We start from the raw sequence: 20,270 nt of genomic DNA on the forward strand, positions 1-20,270 counted from the left end.
AGAGAGAGAGAGAGAGAGAGAGAATCCAAAGCAGACTCCAGGCTCCGAGCTGTCAGCACAGAGACTGACGCAGGGCTCGAACCCACACGAACTGTGAGATCATGACCTGGGTCGAAGTCGGACACTTAACCGAGCCACCCAGGTGCCCCAAATTATTTTAAATGTACATATCTATTTGACCTAATAAAGTGTTCCTTGAGGGCAGATTCTAGGTCTGATTCATCTTTATCAGTCCCAGTACTTCAATAAAAAACATCCATTGCATACCCATTAAAATGGCAAAAATCCAATACACTGTCAACACCAAAATGCTGACATGGATGTGAGGAACTCTCATTCATTGCAGCAGGAATGCAAAATGACACAACACTTTGGGAGACAGTTTGTTTCTTATCATTTTATCCAACAATCATACTCCTTGGTATTTATCCAAAGGAACTGCAAACTGTCCACACAAAAACCTGTACACAGATATTTATAGCAGCTTTATTTGTAATTGCCAAAGCATGGAAGCAACCAAGATGTCTGTCAATAGGTTAGTGGATAAACTGTGGCATATCCAGACCATGGAGGAAACTTAAATGAAAGAAGCCAATTTGAGAAAGCTACATAGAATATGATTCTAACTACATGACAGTCTAAAAAGGTAAGTCTACAAAGACAGAAACAGGTCAATGGTTGCCAGAAGTTAAGGGAGGAAAAAGGAAAAACTAGGCAGAGCACAGAGGAATTTTAGGGCTGTGAAACTATTCTGTACAATACCATAATGGTGGATACATGTCATTATATATTTGTCCAAACCCATAAAATGTACAAAATCAAGAGTAAACTCTCATGTAAACTATGGTCTTTGGGCAATAATGATATGTCAATGTAGGTTCATCAATTATAACAAATTTACCACTCTGGTTGGAGATGTTGATAGCAGGGAAGTCCGTGCATGTGCGGGACAGGGGCTGTATAGGAATTCTCTACTTGCTGCTGGCTATGACTCTAAAACTACTCTAAAAAATAAAATCTATTAAAAAAGGGGGGAGGGGGAACTTCCCATCTGGTAAGAGCTCAAGAAACACTTAATTACCAAAAGAGGGAAAAAAATACATAAAATAAACCAATGCTAATGTTTATAATTATCTTTATAATTACAGATTTAATTAAGATGACCTTTATAAATTACAGAATTGAATTCTACAGAATGGTAAAGCAAGTGGATATAAAAGTACAGGAAAAAATTATCTTGGTTTCTTATGGCTATAAATCTACTGAGAAGTAAAAGTATTCAAATTGGTATCTATGTTGAACTCTAACAGAATATTTAGAGCAGTTTAAGAAAACAAAAAGTTTATCAGCAAGCTAGACAGTATACTACTGATTTAAACTTTCTATTTAATGGAACCCAGAAACAGGTAAAATTGAATTATAAATGAAATTTATCTGTATATGATTTTTTGTGCTTATTAGAAACCTCATGACGAATTCCAATAAAACTAAAATAATCTATTTCTTTATTTCATTTTTTAATTTAGGAAACTAAGGTAATACCAGTATAATAGATACAAATCATAATCATAAATAATACAAATTGCTTCCTTTAAAAAGAAAAAATAAGAGTTTAAAAAGAAAGTAAAGTACTATTTTTAAAACTTTTCAGATGAAGCAAGTCTCATTCATGTCATAATGAATCAGGTTGGTATAATGGCCTTGAGAAAAAAAGAATAGAAGATAATTTTCTATAACAATCATTTGGCCCTTTATCTGGTTACTGGTTTAGCTCAGATGTTGACCTGCCTTTAGTCAAGTATTAAAAGGCAACAAAAAACCTATTGTATTTTCTGAAAGATTTAATGTTATTTAAGTACAATTTTGAAGTCTTTTTGACATCCAGAATTTATAATTAAAGCCCTTAGGACTTTCTCACCCTTTCAAAATAAGCATACCCTGAACCAAAAGAATAATCTATTTATTATGAAACTAAGAGCAAACCTTTGAGATAATCCCTGGGGGCAAAAGGAACAAGAATTTTTATGTTTAGATTGTCATAACCACAGAAAAGAGCCTATTGTTAATGCCATAAGAAAGTTCATCTTCATGTGTGCCCTTTCTATTGTAATTTTTATACCATTATTCAAAATCATAGTATTTTAAAATTTTTATATTTGTGATGTTCAAAGGATTCATAATGAAATTTATTTAACAAAATGGCCAATCCCTAACTTATAAATCCTCAAACACGTACTCCTTAGCCTCCCTCCCAACTCTGTTCCTCTCACTCTAGGCCAAAGCATCTTCAATAGCACCCTTCTACCTTTAATACTGAGTTCAATCTTCTTTAAGGGCCTTCAAAATATGAACCCGATCTACTTATCTGCTCCTGCTATTTCACCAATTAGCACCCCATATTCTGCATTCAGACTAGTAACTCCTCTGAGAGTAGCAAGCACTTTGATGGGCTCTGAGAGTCAGAAAAACCTATGTTCAAAATTTGGCTCCAGTATTTACTAGCAATGCAATCCTCGGCACAATACTTAACTCCCTTTACCTCTTCTCCATATGCTAAGCAGGGATAAAAATGCCTGTCTCACAGCTGTGAAAATTATACAAGATAATGGGAGTACAGCAGAAGTCTGGCACTTAGCAGGTGTCCATAAAATTAACATTTTATACTTTTGATTAATACAGACATAGCCAATACAGGTATCACAGACATCAAACTGATCATCTTTGAAAGCATGAAAAAAACACAAAGTAGATAGCTGCTGAAACATGATTTTAAAAGGAAGTTTGATTTATACCACAACAATTAAAACAATAACACGCAACAAAGTGGTGGAGCCACACCCTAACAAAACTTAGAAGAGCTAAAACTAGTCTTTCCTTCATTGCTTCACTCTCCACCCAACAAAACAATAAAAAATATTGCCTGTTCTCCAGTTTTTACTTTCTAGATTAATACCACACAACTGCTCAAGGTCATGAATTTTAATTCATCTTTGCCTGCTCTTTCTACTTACTTCCTGTATCAAATTAGTCCTTGAATATTCTGTCTCTAAAACATCCCCTTTATCTATCCCTCCCTAACTACCTGCTCCAAGCTCTCATTATATCTCATCCAAATTGCTATAATGGCCCCTGAGAAATCGTTTCCCAGCCTCAAGGATCCCCTGTCAATATTGCACATCACTACCACACTATCCTTGCTGGCTCATTACTAGCCAGAGAATAAAATCTTACCCTGACAGTCTAGCTTGCAAAGCCCTCATTAACCCAGGTCTACTCTGTCTCTCAAGCCTCATTTCTGGTCATTCCCCATGTTCTACCTACCTATAGCATTACTTGTCCATTCTCCAACATGCTCAATACCCTTGTACCTCTGTAACTCTGTCTTTTGCTACATATGTTCTTCCATCCTCTTTCCACTGATAAACTCCTATTCCATTTTTTAAGGTCAAATTCAAATATGACCTCTTCTCTGATCAAACTATACCTCTATTTCCCAATGATGAATTAATTGTTTTGTTATCTGTATTCCCATAACACTTTACAAATAAATGCCTGTACTACTTTCCCATTAAATTATAAATATTAGTTTAAATAATTATTTCCCCTTTAGAGTCTGAACTTACAGAAGGCAAAGATCATATATGCTCATCAAGTAAAGTAGTTCAATAGAACAATTAATATTCGTTAAACTGAGCTAAAGCTCAGAAAATAAACTGTAAGTCCATGACGCTAGGCCCCAAACTTCATCAATATCTTTAAATATAATTAGAACTGCTCTTTATCCAACATGACCAAGATTAGTAGCTGACGATTTACAAAAGTCTGTTAAGGGAGGGAAACACACATACCCACTCCTTAAATACTTTAACTTAAAACATATATAGTAAGGGTAGTCATTCTCTAACTTAATGACATACAACCAATGTCTAGCCTTTAATTTCTTTAATTGTTCTTTCTCTTTTTTTAAGTTTATTTATTTATTTTGAGAGAAAAAGAGACTGTGCTAGTGGGTAGAGGCAGAAAAAGAGAGAGAGAGAGAGAGAGAGAGAGAGAGAGAGAATCCCCAGCAGGCTCCATGCTGCCAGCACAGAGCCCAATATGGGGCTCGAACCCACGAAGCAGTGAGATCATGATCTAAGCCAAAACCAGGAGTCAGATGCTTAACAGACTGAGCCACCCAGGCACCCCTGCTTCTTTCCTGTATAAACCACACCTGTCACCTACACTGTTCAGTTTCCATTTTTTAAAGTGGAAAAAGAACTTGAGAAGCAGAATGCTTCAGGAGATTTGCAATTTTTTTCCTAACACATGAACTACTTAATTAAATTACATAATTATAAGTTTAACATAAGAAGACTTGGTTACCAATGCAAACAACTCTCAGTATATAAGTGAACTGGTGAGAGAAGTACAAAAGTGTACATGAGGACATCTTCTAATGAACAAGGGTCATCTTCATTATGCTTTGGACATCAATCAGTACTTTTTATGGGAGGACTGGGAAATGTCAGTCACCCCAACGGATCAAGAAAGTTTCAACATACTGCAACTGAAGATAGTCTTTCATGAATACACATGATAGCAGAATCACTTTCAAATTAAATGCTCCGAGCCACAGTTTTCCTATCTGGTAAGGAAAGGACTACATATCCTATAAGCCATAATATCCAGACTTGTTCTTACTTGTCAATCCTAGCTCCCACTTCTAGACATAAACATGGTTTTACCTATGGGTCCCAGGTTATTTATATATTCAAAGTAATTCATCTCATAAAAAAAAAATATCTTGGGCGCCTGGGTGTCAGCACAGGGATTCTCTGTCTTCCTCTCTCTCTGCCCCTCCCCCGTGTGTGCGTGCCCGCGCGCACTCTCTTTCTCTCTCAAAATAAATAAGCTTAAATGTGTGTGTGTGTGTATGAAATAATGGCTCAACCAGAACCTTATTCTAGAATCAAAATCCCTGCCCGCTTTCCCCACCTTCTTTGTCCATCAGTTTCTTTAGATTATCTTACCTGCCTGCTTGGACTTGTGACCATGTATTCAACTAGCTCTGTGACATTTATAATCTCCTTTCTCTTTATTGCCTGACCAGACTGTTGACTAATGACATTGCCTTCAGAATAAACATGAGCTGGATTTCTTCCTGCTTACTACCCAACTTCCTGTCCTGTACTTAATATCTACATACAGCCAGATTTTTACATTTTCCCAGTTCTTGCAGATTTGGGGGGGTGTATCTTCTCTGTCTATATCCTAACTTTTCTACTTTGCCTTGGCACTTCCAATTCCACCCCCTTTTCAACTAAAATCCAAGCCACTGATGATTGCTAACATTATACACAAAGTGCAATGAATACAATTAAATAAAAAAAGCAATGGCTCCAAGGCATGAAAAGATCCAAGAAAAAGCTTAAGTTATATTCTGTACATGCTATTTGCCATGACCTAACAAGTGAACTTAGATATTTTAGAAAAGTTTTAATTACAGTTGAAATGAAAAGATTCTCTGGGTTTTTCTTAGTTAATAAAGAAATTAAAGGCATTAGAATACTCCATTACTCAAGAGTTTAAGTTTTCTAAAAATTTTCCCCATATATAAACCTTCTAAAGAATGATCAGTTTGTTATATTTATATTTTAAATATGAAATAACAGAAGTATAGTGAGAAGAGAAGAATAAAAAAGATGATTTAATTCCCTACGTCTCATTCTTATCTTCACATTCTATAATTTTGGTAATATTTCCAAAACTATATTGAGTAATAATAATTATGGCAGCTTTAAAAAAAATTAACTTTTTTTTAATTGAAGTATAACAACTTCCAGGCTCTTTAACATCTATGAAATCTTATTTAAGAAAGAAAAAATAATCCTTTCTTTTGATGAAAGCATCCTTTTGACTAATCACAAAAGAAAAGGCCCCAAGATTACTCTATCCTCTGATTCAAGCATAACATGAAAAACAGAATGCCACTTCAACAGTCAACTGCTTCCAACTATTTTCAAAATACCGTATGCACAGAGACATAAATGATAAACAACATACGGCTTTAGTCACCATAGACACAGTTACTAGAAATACTATTTTTTAAAAATCTGTATATTCGTTACTTGTGTTGACTCTAATGCCCCATCAACATACAGATATACAGAGATACAGTCTTTTTTCCCCAGATACAAAGTGATACGACTTTTCCTAAAACAAAATGTTTATTACTTAAGTATGTCCTTTACTTAAGTATGCCTTCTATTTAACAAACATGATTCAAGTACAACTGAAAGTAAATAGGTAAAAAATGTCAGCTATCACAACAAAACTTGTTAGAGATTTTTCTGTGAGATGTTGTCTTAGGCATATAAAAGATAAAAGTACACAGGGTAGCAACCAAAAGTACAAGCATCAAAAACATACCAATTTCCTCAGACTTCAAGATGTATTACAAAGCTGTAATCATCAAGACAGTATGGTACTGGCACAAAAACAGACACTCAGATCAGTGGAACAGAATAGAGAACCCAGAAATGGACTCACAAACATATGGCCAACCAATCTTTGAAAAAGCAGGAAAGAATATCCAATGGAATAAAGGCAGTCTCTTCAGCAAGTGGTGCTGGGAAAACTGGACAGAGAGATGCAGAAAAATCAACCTGGACAACTTTCTTACACCATACACAAAAATAAACTCCAAATGGATGAAAGACCTAAATATAAGACAGGAAGCCATCAAAATCCTTGAGGAAAAAGCAGATAAAAACCTCTTTGACCTCAGCCGCAGAAACTTCTTACTCAACATGGCTCTGGAGGCAAGGGAGCCAAAATGAACTATTGGGACCTCATCAAAATAAAAAGCTTCTGCAAAGTGAAGGCAACAAGCAGCAAAACTAAAAGACATCTGACAGAATGGGAGAAGACATTTGCAAACAACATATCAGATAAAGGGTTAGGACCCAAAATCTATAAAGAACTTATAAAACTCAACACCCAAAAAAATAAATAATCCAGTGAAGAAATGGGCAAAAGACATGAATAGACACTTCTCCAAAGAAGACATCCAAATGGCCAACCGACACATGAAAAAATGCTCAACATCACTCATCATCAGGGAAATACAAATCAAAACCACAATGAGATACCACTTTACACCTGTCAGAATGGCTAACATTAACAACTCAGGCAACAAAAGATGTTGGCAAGGGTGCGGAAAAAGAGGATCTCTTATGCACTGCTGGTGGGAATGCAAACTGGTGCAGCCACTCTGGAAAACAGTATGGAGGTTCCTCAAAAAATGAAAAATAGATCTACCCTACGACCTAGCAATTGCACTACTAGGTATTTATCTAACGGATACAGGTGTGCTATTTCAAAGGGGCACATGCACCCCAATGTTCACAGCAGCACTATCAACAATAGCCAAAGTATGGAAAGAGCCCAAATGTCCATCGATGGATGAATGGATAAAGTAGATGTGGCATATATATACAATGAAGTATTACTCAGCAATCAAAAAGAATGAAACTTGCCATTTGCAACTATGTGGATGGAACTAGAGGGTATTATGCTAAGCAAAATTAGTCAGAGAAAGACAAATTCATATGACTTCACTCATAGGAGGACTTTAAGTTACAAAACAGATGAACATTAGGGAAGGGAAGCAAAAGTAATATAAAAACAGGGAGAGGGACAAAATATAAAAGACTCTGAAATATAGCGAACAGAGTTGGGGGGGGAATGAGCTAAATGGGTAAGGGGCTGAAATCACTGTTGCACCATGTACTAACTAACTTGGATGTAAATTAGAAAAAATTAATAAATTACAGAAAGTAAAAAAAAAAAAAAAAAAAAAAAAAAACATACCAATTTCTTCCACTTCTTCCAGAAAATCATTATATTCTCTTAGACTAGGAAAATCTTCTTCTCTTTTATTGTATCTTTAAGAAAAAAAAAAAAAATCAACACATTACATATCTCTTGTTTTCAATATTATCTAATCAGTTTGTTTCTTCTTACCTATTTTATTCATGATACATAGAAAAGGATTGCTTACTAAATAAAACACTGTTTTCTTGACACCGTGTTTGTAATTAGACCAAAAACGTCGTTCTTAAATTCTTATGACTACAAAGACAGAATAGAATCAAAAGAGAAAGATAAAATATGTTAAATCCCTCTAAAACTTATGGAAAATAAAGAAAAAGAAATTAGGAACCTTATTTACTTGTTATAAATTGATTTGCTAACTTTCAGAAAGCTAAAGATTAATTCAAAAGACACCTTCCTATTTTTCATGACAACTATAGTCTAAAGAATACTAGATCATAGAATTCTGTAAATATTGTAATGTACCTGTAAAGAATTAGAAAAACTATAAGGAATCTGGGGCGCCTGGGTGGCGCAGTCGGTTAAGCGTCCGACTTCAGCCAGGTCACGATCTCGCGGTCCGTGAGTTCGAGCCCCGCGTCAGGCTCTGGGCTGATGGCTCAGAGCCTGGAGCCTGTTTCTGATTCTGTGTCTCCCTCTCTCTCTGCCCCTCCCCCATTCATGCTCTGTCTCTCTCTGTCCCAAAAATAAATAAAAAACGTTTAAAAAAAAAAAAAAACTATAAGGAATCAATAAAAAATAAGAATCTAAAAGAGACTATCTCTCAGAGGTAATACAAATAACAAAAGAGCAACTGGGGGCATTAAGGAAGTAACACAGATTAAATACCTAGAAAGATGCTGCTAAAACACTGGTGACCTAGGTTGAAACATACACCACCAAAAATATCATATATATATTAAACATATATATTAGGGGCGCCTGGGTGGCGCAGTGGGTTAAGCATCCGACTTCAGCCAGGTCACGATCTCGCGGTCCGGGAGTTCGAGCCCCGCATCAGGCTCTGGGCTGATGGCTCAGAGCCTGGAGCCTGTTTCTGATTCTGTGTCTCCCTCTCTCTCTGCCCCTCCCCCGTTCATGCTCTGTCTCTCTCTGTCCCAAAAATAAATAAACGTTGAAAAAAAAAATAAAAAAAAAACATATATATTAAATATATTAAATATAATATATTGTAAATATATTTATTTAAATACATACATTTAAATATATTTAAGTAAATATGTTTAAATATGATATTTAAATATGTATTTAAATATTATATGTAGATAAATTAAATATATTCTATTTATATATTCTTTAAACTTCAAAAATAATCAGGTGACTTTTAATAAAAGGACATATAAAATAAAACCCAAAACTATTCACAAAGAGTAAAAACTAAATTATAAATGAAAAAAAATATTAAAAATACATATGTCCATACATAAAGATAGATATTAAAACAAATTACAACACATTATATAACAGCCTTCAAATCTCTATTTATTATTTATTTTTATTTTTTTTTAATGCTTATTTATTTTTGAGAGAGACAGAATGCAAGTGGGTTAGAGGCAGAGAGAGAGGGAGACACAGAATCTGAAGCAGGCTCCAGGCTCCAAGCCATCAGCACAGAGCTCGATGTGGGGCTCGAACTCACAGAGCTGTGAGATCATGACCTGAGCCAAAGTCAGACGCTCAACCGACTGGGCCACCCAGGCGCCCCCTTCAAATCTCAATTTAAACATGATATCAGTGACCTACACCAATACTGTCACTAACTTCATAGTATTTTTCTCAATTCATAGTCACATAGTTGTTTAGTTTGCCTGTCTTATTATCTACCTCCATGCTATCCTATACTACTATCCTGTAAGCCTTATGAGGGCAAGGTTCATAGCTATTTCACTCATTTCCACCTAGTACCTAAAATGCATAACACAGTGCTTGCACACAGTAGGTACTCAATATATGTTAACTAAATTAAAAAATATATAGTAAATATATAAATTGTAAAGCCATCAATCCAGAGGATCTACACTTCTCTAACAAAGGCTAGATAAATATTACTGAGTTCTCTAAGAACTTAATCAATTTCTGTTGAACAAATGCATAGATGAATTTATACTTATTCACTTGCCAAACTGTCCATATTTCCATCAATAAATAATTATATCAATTACTGAAATAATTGTTAAAGTCCTCTTTGTATATCCAAACAATAATATTTACATTTTTAGCACTTTTTTCCGAATCTCAACCTCCTTGTCCACAGTAGGATCTTCAAAGAGTTGTACCCTAAAGTTGCTCTTTCTAAGTGGAGTGCCACATTCAGGACAGTTTCCAGCTCCTCTCATAAATAGTAAATCCACACAACTTTCACACCTGAAAGAGAAAATACAAGACAACTTTTAAGTCAGTACTCAAATCCACAACAATATTATATAGTTTGTTTTTTGTTGTTTGCCCTGGTGGTTTTTTGGTTGAGTGTGTTTTTCCCCCCTGGGGGGATGGAGGGGCGGGGGGGGGGGGTGGTGGTAGTCAGAGATAGGAAAATTAATCATTGCTACTTAAAGCTCTCACAAAAAAATCTTTTAGAAAATATTTATTTTCATTTAGAGCTTACTTTTCTGACATAGGTATCCTAAAGGGTATCAGTTTCATTTTACACATTAAACAAATTTACAAATTAAAACAAATGGAGTTGAGGGGCACCTAGGTGGCTCAGTCGGTTAAGCGTCCGACTTCAGCTCAGGTCATGATCTCAAGGTTTGTAAGTTCAAGCCCGGCGTTGGGCTCTGTGCTGACAGCTCGGAGCCTGGAGCCTGCTTTGGATTCTGTGTCTCCCTCTCTCTCTGTCCCTCCCCCACTTGTGCTTGCTCTCACGCTCTCGTGCTCACTCTCTCAAAAATAAATAAAATGTAAAAAAAAAAAAAATTTTTTTTTAAAAAATGGAGTTGGGGGCTAGGCGGATTCAGAGGTAGCAGATAGGAAAAAGTCAAAGAGGCGTGTAAAAGAGCGGTCTGTGGTCACCTCCATTCCAGTGCCACTCCTAGACCTAGGCAAGAAAAGCCTAGGTCAGAAGCCTAGGCTCTGCATACCACAATCACTAAAACAAAGACTCTTTTTTCTTTTAGCCTTGTAAGGAAGGTTTTTTTGAAAGTTCAGGAAGCAAGTGAGCAAGTGGGAATTACAAGGGAGAGGTGCTAGCTGAAAGAGGTCTCCCCCACCCCAGCCCTGCCCCAGGCCAAAGGATAAGGTGACTGTGCCACAGTATCCACAGAGAAAGGAAAAAAATCACAACTTCTGCCCTGAGAAATCACAGAAGGAATGTTTCCTCATAAAAACTTTAATCAGTTAAGGTTGGCTGCCCCAAACCCACCAAGAAGGACTGCCTAGTTAAGCCACGTGTCCCAGATACCTGCATTCCCTGCTCTCTTCTCAGGTAGTGCAATCTGGGGAAGAGCTGAGAATTTCCTGAAAGCCTTGAGTTACAAAAACAAGGACTTAAAGAGGTTAACCTCTCTGTACTAGATTCCTAGGGAGTTGACAGGATCAGTTCACATACTGCTTTTGATGGGTCCAGGCACCACTCAACCATCCCTGCTCTGCCCCAAGTCATCCATGCTACTAATCAGACTAGCAAGTAGAAAGGCTGGCTAGGAGAAGAGAATAACAGTTCCTTTAGCCTCTGGGTCTTGAGGATGCCAGCCCTTGAGAAGTGGGCAGCATGGATGTGTAGCTTGATCCTTAACTTATAAATATTTAAACATTTTGATATTCATTTCTCCAGTTGTAATCTTGCCAAACTCCACATAGGTTAGGACGACACCAGCCCTAATCACTCCTTTCTTAGCATTATCTGAAATTATTTATGTGTTGATTTTCTGTAACCTCTACTAGGATATAATATACATTTCATGACAGCAGGAATCTGGACTATTGTTCTCTATCCCCAGTGCCTGACAAATACTAAGTACTCAATAAACTACACATAATTAAAAAAATGAATATAAGAGGGGAAAACAGAAATTCTAGTGAAAAAGGTAAACGTTTATTTCTTCCAGGTATGTGGCTGACTTGTAGAGAAAGCTAAATGAGAAGAATGACACAGGGTAGTAAGAATTTTTAAGGTTGGTTACTAGTAAAATACTAGCATTGACTTTGTGTATTTCTTCTATCTTAACGGTGCCATCAAATATTAAAGGGAAAAAAAATCCTGAAAGAACAAAGATCACAACTGTCATTATCTAGATCAACAAATCCCCAGAAAATTCACTTTGGGATTCAGAAGATTGGGAGTGGTGCATTTCCCCTAATGTTTGTGGTTAAAGAAAATTAAATCCAACTGCATAAGATGAAAATGAACACACTTTAAAAATATATTGACTAAAGATATTGATAAGCAAGGAGCCATCTAAAACACTCAAAACTATCAACACACAAATAATATTCTATATTTCAAGGTCTTGTAGAGTAGATTCAGTTGATAATTCACTTAACAAGGCAATACAGAAAACTTTAATATTTCTAAAAGTCATACTGCATATTAGTTACATTATTTGTTTCATGATCAATTTTACATCTCTATTTTTTAAAAATACACCTTAAAGGGTGCCTCATGGCTCAGCTGGTTAAGTGTCTAACTCTTGGTTTCACGTCAGGTCATGATCTTGGTTGGGTGAGGTGAGGGGTGAGGAGTCTGCCTGAGATTCTCTTTCTCCCTCTCCCTCTGCCCCTCCCCTGCTCACGCATACTCTCACTTAAAAAAAAAATTAAAAATCTGCCTTAAATCATAAGGATTTCTACAGTATTTGAGAATTTTTAAAATAATTTATTTTCCTATAAGTCTTCCCCTCCCAATTTTAACTGCTGAAAACACAAATAACTCTCTTTTTAAAGCTCAAAGATAGAAGCATACAGAGAAAAAAACTGAAAACTCTACCTCATTCTGTTCTATATCACACTTCCCACAGATAACGTAACTACTTTAGGTGTAGAGTTTATGTGAACATTTTTTTTCTATATTTATAAAATACATATTTACAAAGTTTTTATATGAAACCAGTCATATATATTAAAAAAAAAAAAAAACAGAAGAAAAAGTTGGTAATTGCTAGTTCACTTCATCTGGCAACAGAACAACCAAAGCAGCAGTATATGATCAAGCTTTGGCCTCCAAGAGTGCAAGCAAGTTTTTCATACAAAATTTCCTATTTTTCAGAGTACAGGAAAATTTGCTGGAAAAGCCCAAATCCCCAGTCATTACCCATTCCCAAAGATAGCGTTATGATTTTCTCCTGTTTTTGAAAACCAGAATGGTGCCCACCTTATTTTCTCTCTAAACAACTTATTTATTTTTTTAATGTTTATTTATTTTTGAGAGGGAGTGTGAGTGAGCAGGGGAGGGGCAGAGAGAGAGGGAGACAGAGGATCAGAAGCAGGCTTTGTGCCGACAGGAGACAGCCCGATGCTGGGCTGGAACTCACAAACATCGAGATCATGACCTGAGCTGAAGTCATATGCTCAGCTGACTAAGCTACCCAGGTGTCCCTAAACAACTTATTTTTAGATTTTATTTTCTTATATCAATAGTTAGCTGCTTATATCCCTTTGTCAAGATTTTTTATCTGACTTATTTCCTTTAATTTTTCAAGAGGAATTATATTCCATGTAGAATTTCAGTAATTATTAAAATAGATTAAGGGACACATGGGTGGGTGGCTCAGCTGGCTGAACGACCAACTCTTGATTTCAGCTCAGGTCATGATCCCAGAGTCATGGGATCAAGCCCCACATCAGGCTCTACATGGAACCTGCTTGGGATTCTATCTCTCTCTCCTTCTGTCCCTCTCCCCCACTCGCATGCTCACTCGCTCTCTCTCTATCTCAAATTTAAAAAAAATTTTTTTTTTATTTTAAATAGAATTAACTGACTTAGAAAAAGGTAAATAATCACAAATTTTGTATTTAAGACTTTCTTGGAAGTAATCTAGTTTTATCAGGACTTTCCATTCTTCTTTAGCTCACTGACTTCCTGAAACAACTCCAAACAGAAGTCTATGGTCTTGAAAGATAAACAAGTGATAACTTCTGTTAAAGAAAAATTTTATCCCTATAATAAATTATTCCTTAAACCCATGTGTACTGAACTCTATAGGGTAGGAGCTAGATATTAAGGGAATTTTTTCTCTCAAAATATGCTGCCTAACTTTTCTAGAACCTGTAAATAACTTTTCTGTAACCTAAAGGTTACATTGTTATGTATCATCTTATACCTAAAAGAGAATTCATAATCTTATCTATTCCAAAGCTTGAGGGAAAAAACTATTGCAACAAAGTGTTTTGGGAGTCAAATAAAGAATTCATCCATAAAAATAGAAGGGATGGCCTGGGAGAGCACATGTTAAAACATTATAAACTTCTCCCTACAAACTCTGGGGAATACAGCTTATTCTCAAAATTAAAAAGAAAAATTATGTTCATCCATTTTTTTCACTGTCTTAGAATTCAAAATAACCATTCAATCTTCTGTTGGCTATTACCATTTAGCACAGCAATTTATAACTAACAAGCAAATAATATAAGGCACAAATTCAAATAGGACATTTAAGCCCATTTTGAGCCAGAAAAATTGAGCTATACACAGAGGATAAGGAAAGAGCTAGTAATTTAGTAAGCTGTGACAAGAAAACACGAGCCCCCCCCATCACCAAAATGGGTTTTTGTGCCCCCCTTACAAACAGCAAGGATCATGGAATACATTTCCCTTTTTGCCCTCCTGCCAGTAAACTCCTAAGCCAAATTTAAATGCTCTGTTGAGGGGCGCCTGGGTGGCGCAGTCGGTTAAGCGTCCGACTTCAGCCAGGTCACGATCTCGCGGTCCGTGGGTTCGAGCCCCGCGTCGGGCTCTGGGCTGATGGCTCAGAGCCTGGAGCCTGTTTCCGATTCTGTGTCTCCCTCTCTCTCTGCCCCTCCCCCGTTCATGCTCTGTCTCTCTCTGTCCCAAAAATAAATAAAAAACGTTGAAAAAAAAAATTTCTAAAAAAAAAATAAATGCTCTGTTGAAAAACACTGTATATGTTTTCTAGAAAAAGGGTGGAAAAGAATGAAGGAAGTCAAAGATAATATGCATTAGGCATCTTATGATATACATATGACTGTCTTTACTATACAGATGAGGTCACTGAGCACTGGGGAGTCAAATAGCTGGCTTAAAATCATGTAACTAGCAAGAACTGACCTTGGTCTGCTTCACATTCCACATTTTCTCTTTCACTCTTACTCTTAACAATGATGTAAGTAACAATCCCCAGTGTCTACCTTTGGCCCAAACATACCTTCTGAGTTCCTATTAGACACTGCCTATTGCACACTTCCTATCTGACATCCCACAGCTACATTTTTTACTTAGAAAAATAAAATTCTCTCAAACTCAATATACCCAAAACCAATATCCTTCATTCTACGAGGGATACAAAGAGCAACACCAACTTGTACGTAAAGGCTTATAATATAGTGGTCAAAATAGAAAAGGCTTATAATATAGTGGTCAAAATAGAAAGGCTTATAATATAGTGGTCAAAATAGAATACAGTCAAAAACTGTAATAAAGGTATACTCTGAATACTACTGCCATAAGCTCTCAGCCAATAAGCAACAGGTGAACAAATTACACTCTACACTCTTGACCACTATTAACACATCACACTCCAAATGCTCCAAGCCAATGACAGTTCCAAAAGTACTATCCTGAGTCTAGTATTTCCTGAAATACATGGACTCTACTTATTGCCACTGATGAACAGTTTTGAACTAGAATAGCCAAAAAGTTTGTGGAGATGATAGTATTGATGTTGAGATCCAAGTTTTGCAGAGGCCCAATGCCCCTTCAAACATATGGTTGAAGAAAGAGTGAAGGTCAATTAGAAATTGAAAGAAAAATCCTCCAGCTAACTTTATGAAGGGCTTCAGAAATAATCTTGCACACTGGGAGACGTAACAAACAATTATATGAATGGTAAAGAAACACAACATGGCCACCAGGGGCATTCAGAGCCTTGGAGAATTTAAAGAAAACAAACTGCCAGGATACCAAGCCAAGAATGCATCTCCATCAGGACCATTTCTATAAATCTACCTTGGGAAAGCTAAGGGCAGATTCAATTAGTTCTACGATATTCAGAAATGTAGGTCCTACATTAAGTAAAACATCACCTTCACGTTCTCAACAACTCAAAGGAACTAAATATATATTTACCTAAGTAGGCCAAAGAATATTTACATTATTTGAAAAAGTATCAATAGGTTCCTCCATTTTCCAACTATGTATCTATGGAAGTCACATCATCTCCATATACTTCATTGGAAATTACATGTGACAATGTAGATTCGTTACAGAAGCAAATATCACAATCTGTCTTCTCTTAACCCAAACAAAGGGATTTGCAAAAATGTAAAGCAATGCTGGGGCACCTGGGTGGCTCAGTCAGTTGAGCATCAGACTCTCGATTTCAGCTTGGGTCATGATCCCAGGGTCATAGGATTAAGCCCCACATCAGGCTGAGCATGAAGCCTGCTTGGGATTCTCTCTCTCTCTTCCTGGCCCCTCCACTGCATGCACTCTCCCTCTCCCTCTCTCTCAAAAATAAAATAAAATAAAATAAAATAAAATAAAATAAAATAAAATAAAATAAAATAAAATAAAAATAAAATAAAATAAAATAAAATAAAATAAAATAAAATAAAACATAAAGCAATACTGCTCTAAAATTTTTGTTTTGGAAAATATATTTTATAAAATATATTATTTATATTTTTAATAAATATTTTCAAATTTTCTCAATTTTAATGTCCAACATGGTAACTATTAACAGATAAAAGCTTCATAAATAAAAGCTCTTGGGGAGTCCTCAGTAATTTTTAAGACTATCAAAGGTACTGAGACCAAAATCAAAGTATCTGAGAACCAGGTTATATGTGATCAATAAATGTTATTTACAAAGAAATACAATTTGAGGGGTGCCTGGGTGGCTCAGTTGGTTAAGAGTCTGACTTTGACTCAGGTCTCGCGGTTCGTGGGTTCGAGCCCCATATCAGGCTCTGTGCTGACAGCCTGTGTCCCTCTCCCTCTCTCTCTGCCCCTCCTCGGTTCACACTCTCTCTCTCAAAAATAAACAAACATTAAAAAAAATTAAAAATAAAATAAATATAATTTGAATGTAAAAGGGGATGTGGAGAAAGAAATCATTTTGAAATACACCAATGCACCCTACCTTCTCAACAAGGTTTCTCAACAAGGTTTCTCAGATGAAACTAATTAACCAAAGCCTAACTAGCTTGGGTATTATCAGAGCCTAACTAACCTGGGGGAGGGTAAATTACCAACTGTAGCTGATTCTAGCCATCCAGTCCATCTAAGTAGGGAGAAAAAAAATAACTGTGAAACACTTATGAACTTCACAGTCCAAAGGCATAGGCTCACTAAAAGTCTGGGACCTAATCACAGAAATATAGAACACTTCCCTCTTCCCAATACCTCACCACAACATTACTAAAAGTCTACTTAGAACAGTTTCTTTTACACAGTATATCATGTTCACTATCAAGAAAAACTTACAAGCCACACCAAAAGGCAAAAGAACATAACTGGAAGACACAGAGCAAGCTCAGAACCAGACATGGCAAGGATGTTAGCATTATCTAATTAAGAATATAAAACAACCATAATTAAGATGCTAAGGTCCCTAACAAATAAAGGAGACAAAATGCAAGAACAGATGAGCGATATAAACAGATGGAAAGTCTAAGAAATAACCAAAAAGAAATGGTAGAGATTAAAAAAACAATAGTGTAACAGAAATGAAGAATGCCTTTGATGGCCTTAATAGTAGACCAGATACAGCTGAGGAAACCATCTTTGAGCAAGAGAATATATCAGTATGATCCTCGAAAACTGAAAACCAAAGGGAAAAAGAATGAATGGAACAGAATACCCAAGGGCTGTAGAACTACACAAAGTGTAAGATATGTGCAACTAGAATACCAGAAAGAGAGGAAAGACACAGAAGAAATAGGTGAAACCACAGTAACTGAAAATTTCCCCTAAATTAACATCAGACACTAAACCAAAGATCCAAAAAGCTCAAAGAACACCAAGGTGGACAAATTCCCCCCCAAAAGACCCACACCTAGGCATATCATTAACAAATTACAGAAAATTAAAGATAAAGAAAAAATTATGAAAGAAGCCAGAGGGAGGAAATAACATCTCACTTATAAAGGAATATAAGCATTACATTCAACTTCTCTCCCAAAAAGACATACAAGAGAAATATTTAACTGAAATATTTAAGGTGTTTACGGAAAAACACCTCCAACCTGCCAAACTACCCTTAAAAAGTGAAGAAATAGGGGCGCCTGGGTGGCTCAGTCGGTTGAGCATCCAACTTCAGCTCAGGTTATGATCTCACAGTCCATGAGTTCGAGCCCTGCATTGGGCTCTGTGATGACCACTCAGAGTCTGGAGCCTGCTTCGGATTCTGTGTCTCCCTCTCTCTCTGACCCTCCCCGGTTCATGCTCTGTCTCTCTCTGTCTCAAAAATAAACAAACATTTAAAAAAAAAAAAAAAAGTGAAGAAAGAACGGGGCACCTGGGTGGCTCAGTCAGTTGAGCCTTGGACTTCAGCTCAGGTCATGATCTCACGGTTCGTGGGTTCGAGCCCCACGTCGGGCTCTGTGCTGCCAGCTCAGAGCCTGGAGCCTACCTCGGATTCTGTGTCTTCCACTCTCTCTGCCCCTCCCCTGCTAATGCTCTGTCTCTCCCTCTGTCTCAAAAATAAAAAAAACATGAAAAAAATTAAAAAGAAAGAATACTTTATCAGACAAGTATTGAAAAACATTTTTGCCAAAAGACCTGTCTTGTAGGAAGTGTTTTAAAAAAGTTCTTTAGAGAAATAAAAATAATGAGTCAGAAACGCAGATCTACATTAAGAAAGAACACTTGAGAAAAAAATAAGTGAAGATAAAATAATAACTTCATTTTTATTATTAATCTAACAAATAAGATGTAGTTCAAACTAATAACATATTTGATTATATAAATTTCTATATAGAGATGCATGTATATATGCCTACGTATGATTATATATAAGTGAAATGAATGACACTGATGATACAAGAAATAGGAGGGAGGAACTATTTTGTTATTATAAGGCTCTCACACTACTGAGCAGTGGTATGGTATTTTTTGCCATTGGATTTGGATTAGTTATAAATGTATATTGCAAACTCTAGGGCAGCTACTACCAAAGTACCAAAAGAAGACTGATGTGCTAAAAAGAGAAAATGGAATCACATAAAGTACACATTTAAAACCACAACAGAGGCTGAGAAGATGGTAGAGTAAGAGGACCCTAAGCTCACCTCATCCGATGAATGTAACTAGATAACACTCACACCAGCATAAATAACCCAAAAAACAACCCAGACTGGCAGAACAAACTCCATAATTAAAGGTAGAGAAGAATGTAATTTTTATCTTTGTTCCTTCATAAGTGAGATGTTATTTACCCCTTCTGGCATCATTTTTTCTTTATCTTTAATTTTCTGTAATTTGCTAATGATATGCCTAGGTGTGGGTTTTTTGGGGCATTTGTCCTCCTTGTTCTCTGAGCTTTTTGGATCTTTGGCCACATCAAATAGGATAGGAAGGGCAGAGAAATGTTGGGGAGCAAAACTGACTGCTGACATCTAGGGGTTAGGGGGAAAGCTGCCCACAGAAAGAGGAGTGAGAAACAGACTATCACACCAAAGAACCCGCACCAGGAACACAAATCCCCATAAAACTTAGCTTTGAAAACAAATTTCATGTGTTCTATTTTTTTATGTTTTATTTTATTTTTTTTTTTAGTAATCTCTACACCCATAATTGGGGCTCGAACTCAAGACCCCTTGGTCAAGAGTTTGATGCTCTTCCAAATGAGTCAGCCAGGTGCCCCTCCTGGTCAGGTCCCTACAACCAGAGGGACCTAAAACCAGAAATTTTAAAAATCAGCAAGCTCAGTTCTGGGAGAGCCCAAAGGGCATAACAAACTGAGTTCCCACCCTGAAAGAGACAACACTACAAACTGCCTGGGAAGATACAGTGTAGAATCAGCAGTTTGCAAAATGCCTGTGGCATACCGGAGTGACAGCTATTTACTCATCTCAGAGGTATCCCAAGGGGTAGGGATCATAGGAAGACCCCTCCAGGAACAAAGGAGCTGTCAGGCACCTTTTCCCACCTCTGCCACTCAGCATTAACATACAACCAACCAAAAACAGGAACAAGCAGGCCAGCACTCACTACCTAACTTGCTTACAAGCCCCACCCTGCCGTGCTTCAACAAATCAGTCCTTTCCAGTCATGCTTG

At 36.6% G+C, this 20,270-nt stretch overlaps 1 protein-coding gene across 1 annotated transcript in view; it reads right to left on the reverse strand.

The window, feature by feature from the left end:
• MNAT1 (MNAT1 component of CDK activating kinase) overlaps positions 1-20,270 on the reverse strand; it is a 217,955-nt gene that overhangs the window by 146,200 nt on the left and 51,485 nt on the right. The window contains exons 2-3 of the mRNA XM_047079558.1: positions 10,090-10,242; positions 7,855-7,928 (exon numbers count right to left, since the gene is read on the reverse strand). Coding sequence (XP_046935514.1) covers positions 7,855-7,928; positions 10,090-10,242 — 227 coding nt within the window. The remainder of the gene's footprint in view (positions 1-7,854; positions 7,929-10,089; positions 10,243-20,270) is intronic.

The sequence above is a fragment of the Lynx rufus genome, unplaced genomic scaffold (assembly GCF_022079265.1).
Source record: "Lynx rufus isolate CCGP_SWC_20201006 ecotype Redwood Valley unplaced genomic scaffold, mLynRuf1.p SCAF_17, whole genome shotgun sequence".
NCBI classification, from domain to species: domain Eukaryota; kingdom Metazoa; phylum Chordata; class Mammalia; order Carnivora; family Felidae; genus Lynx; species Lynx rufus.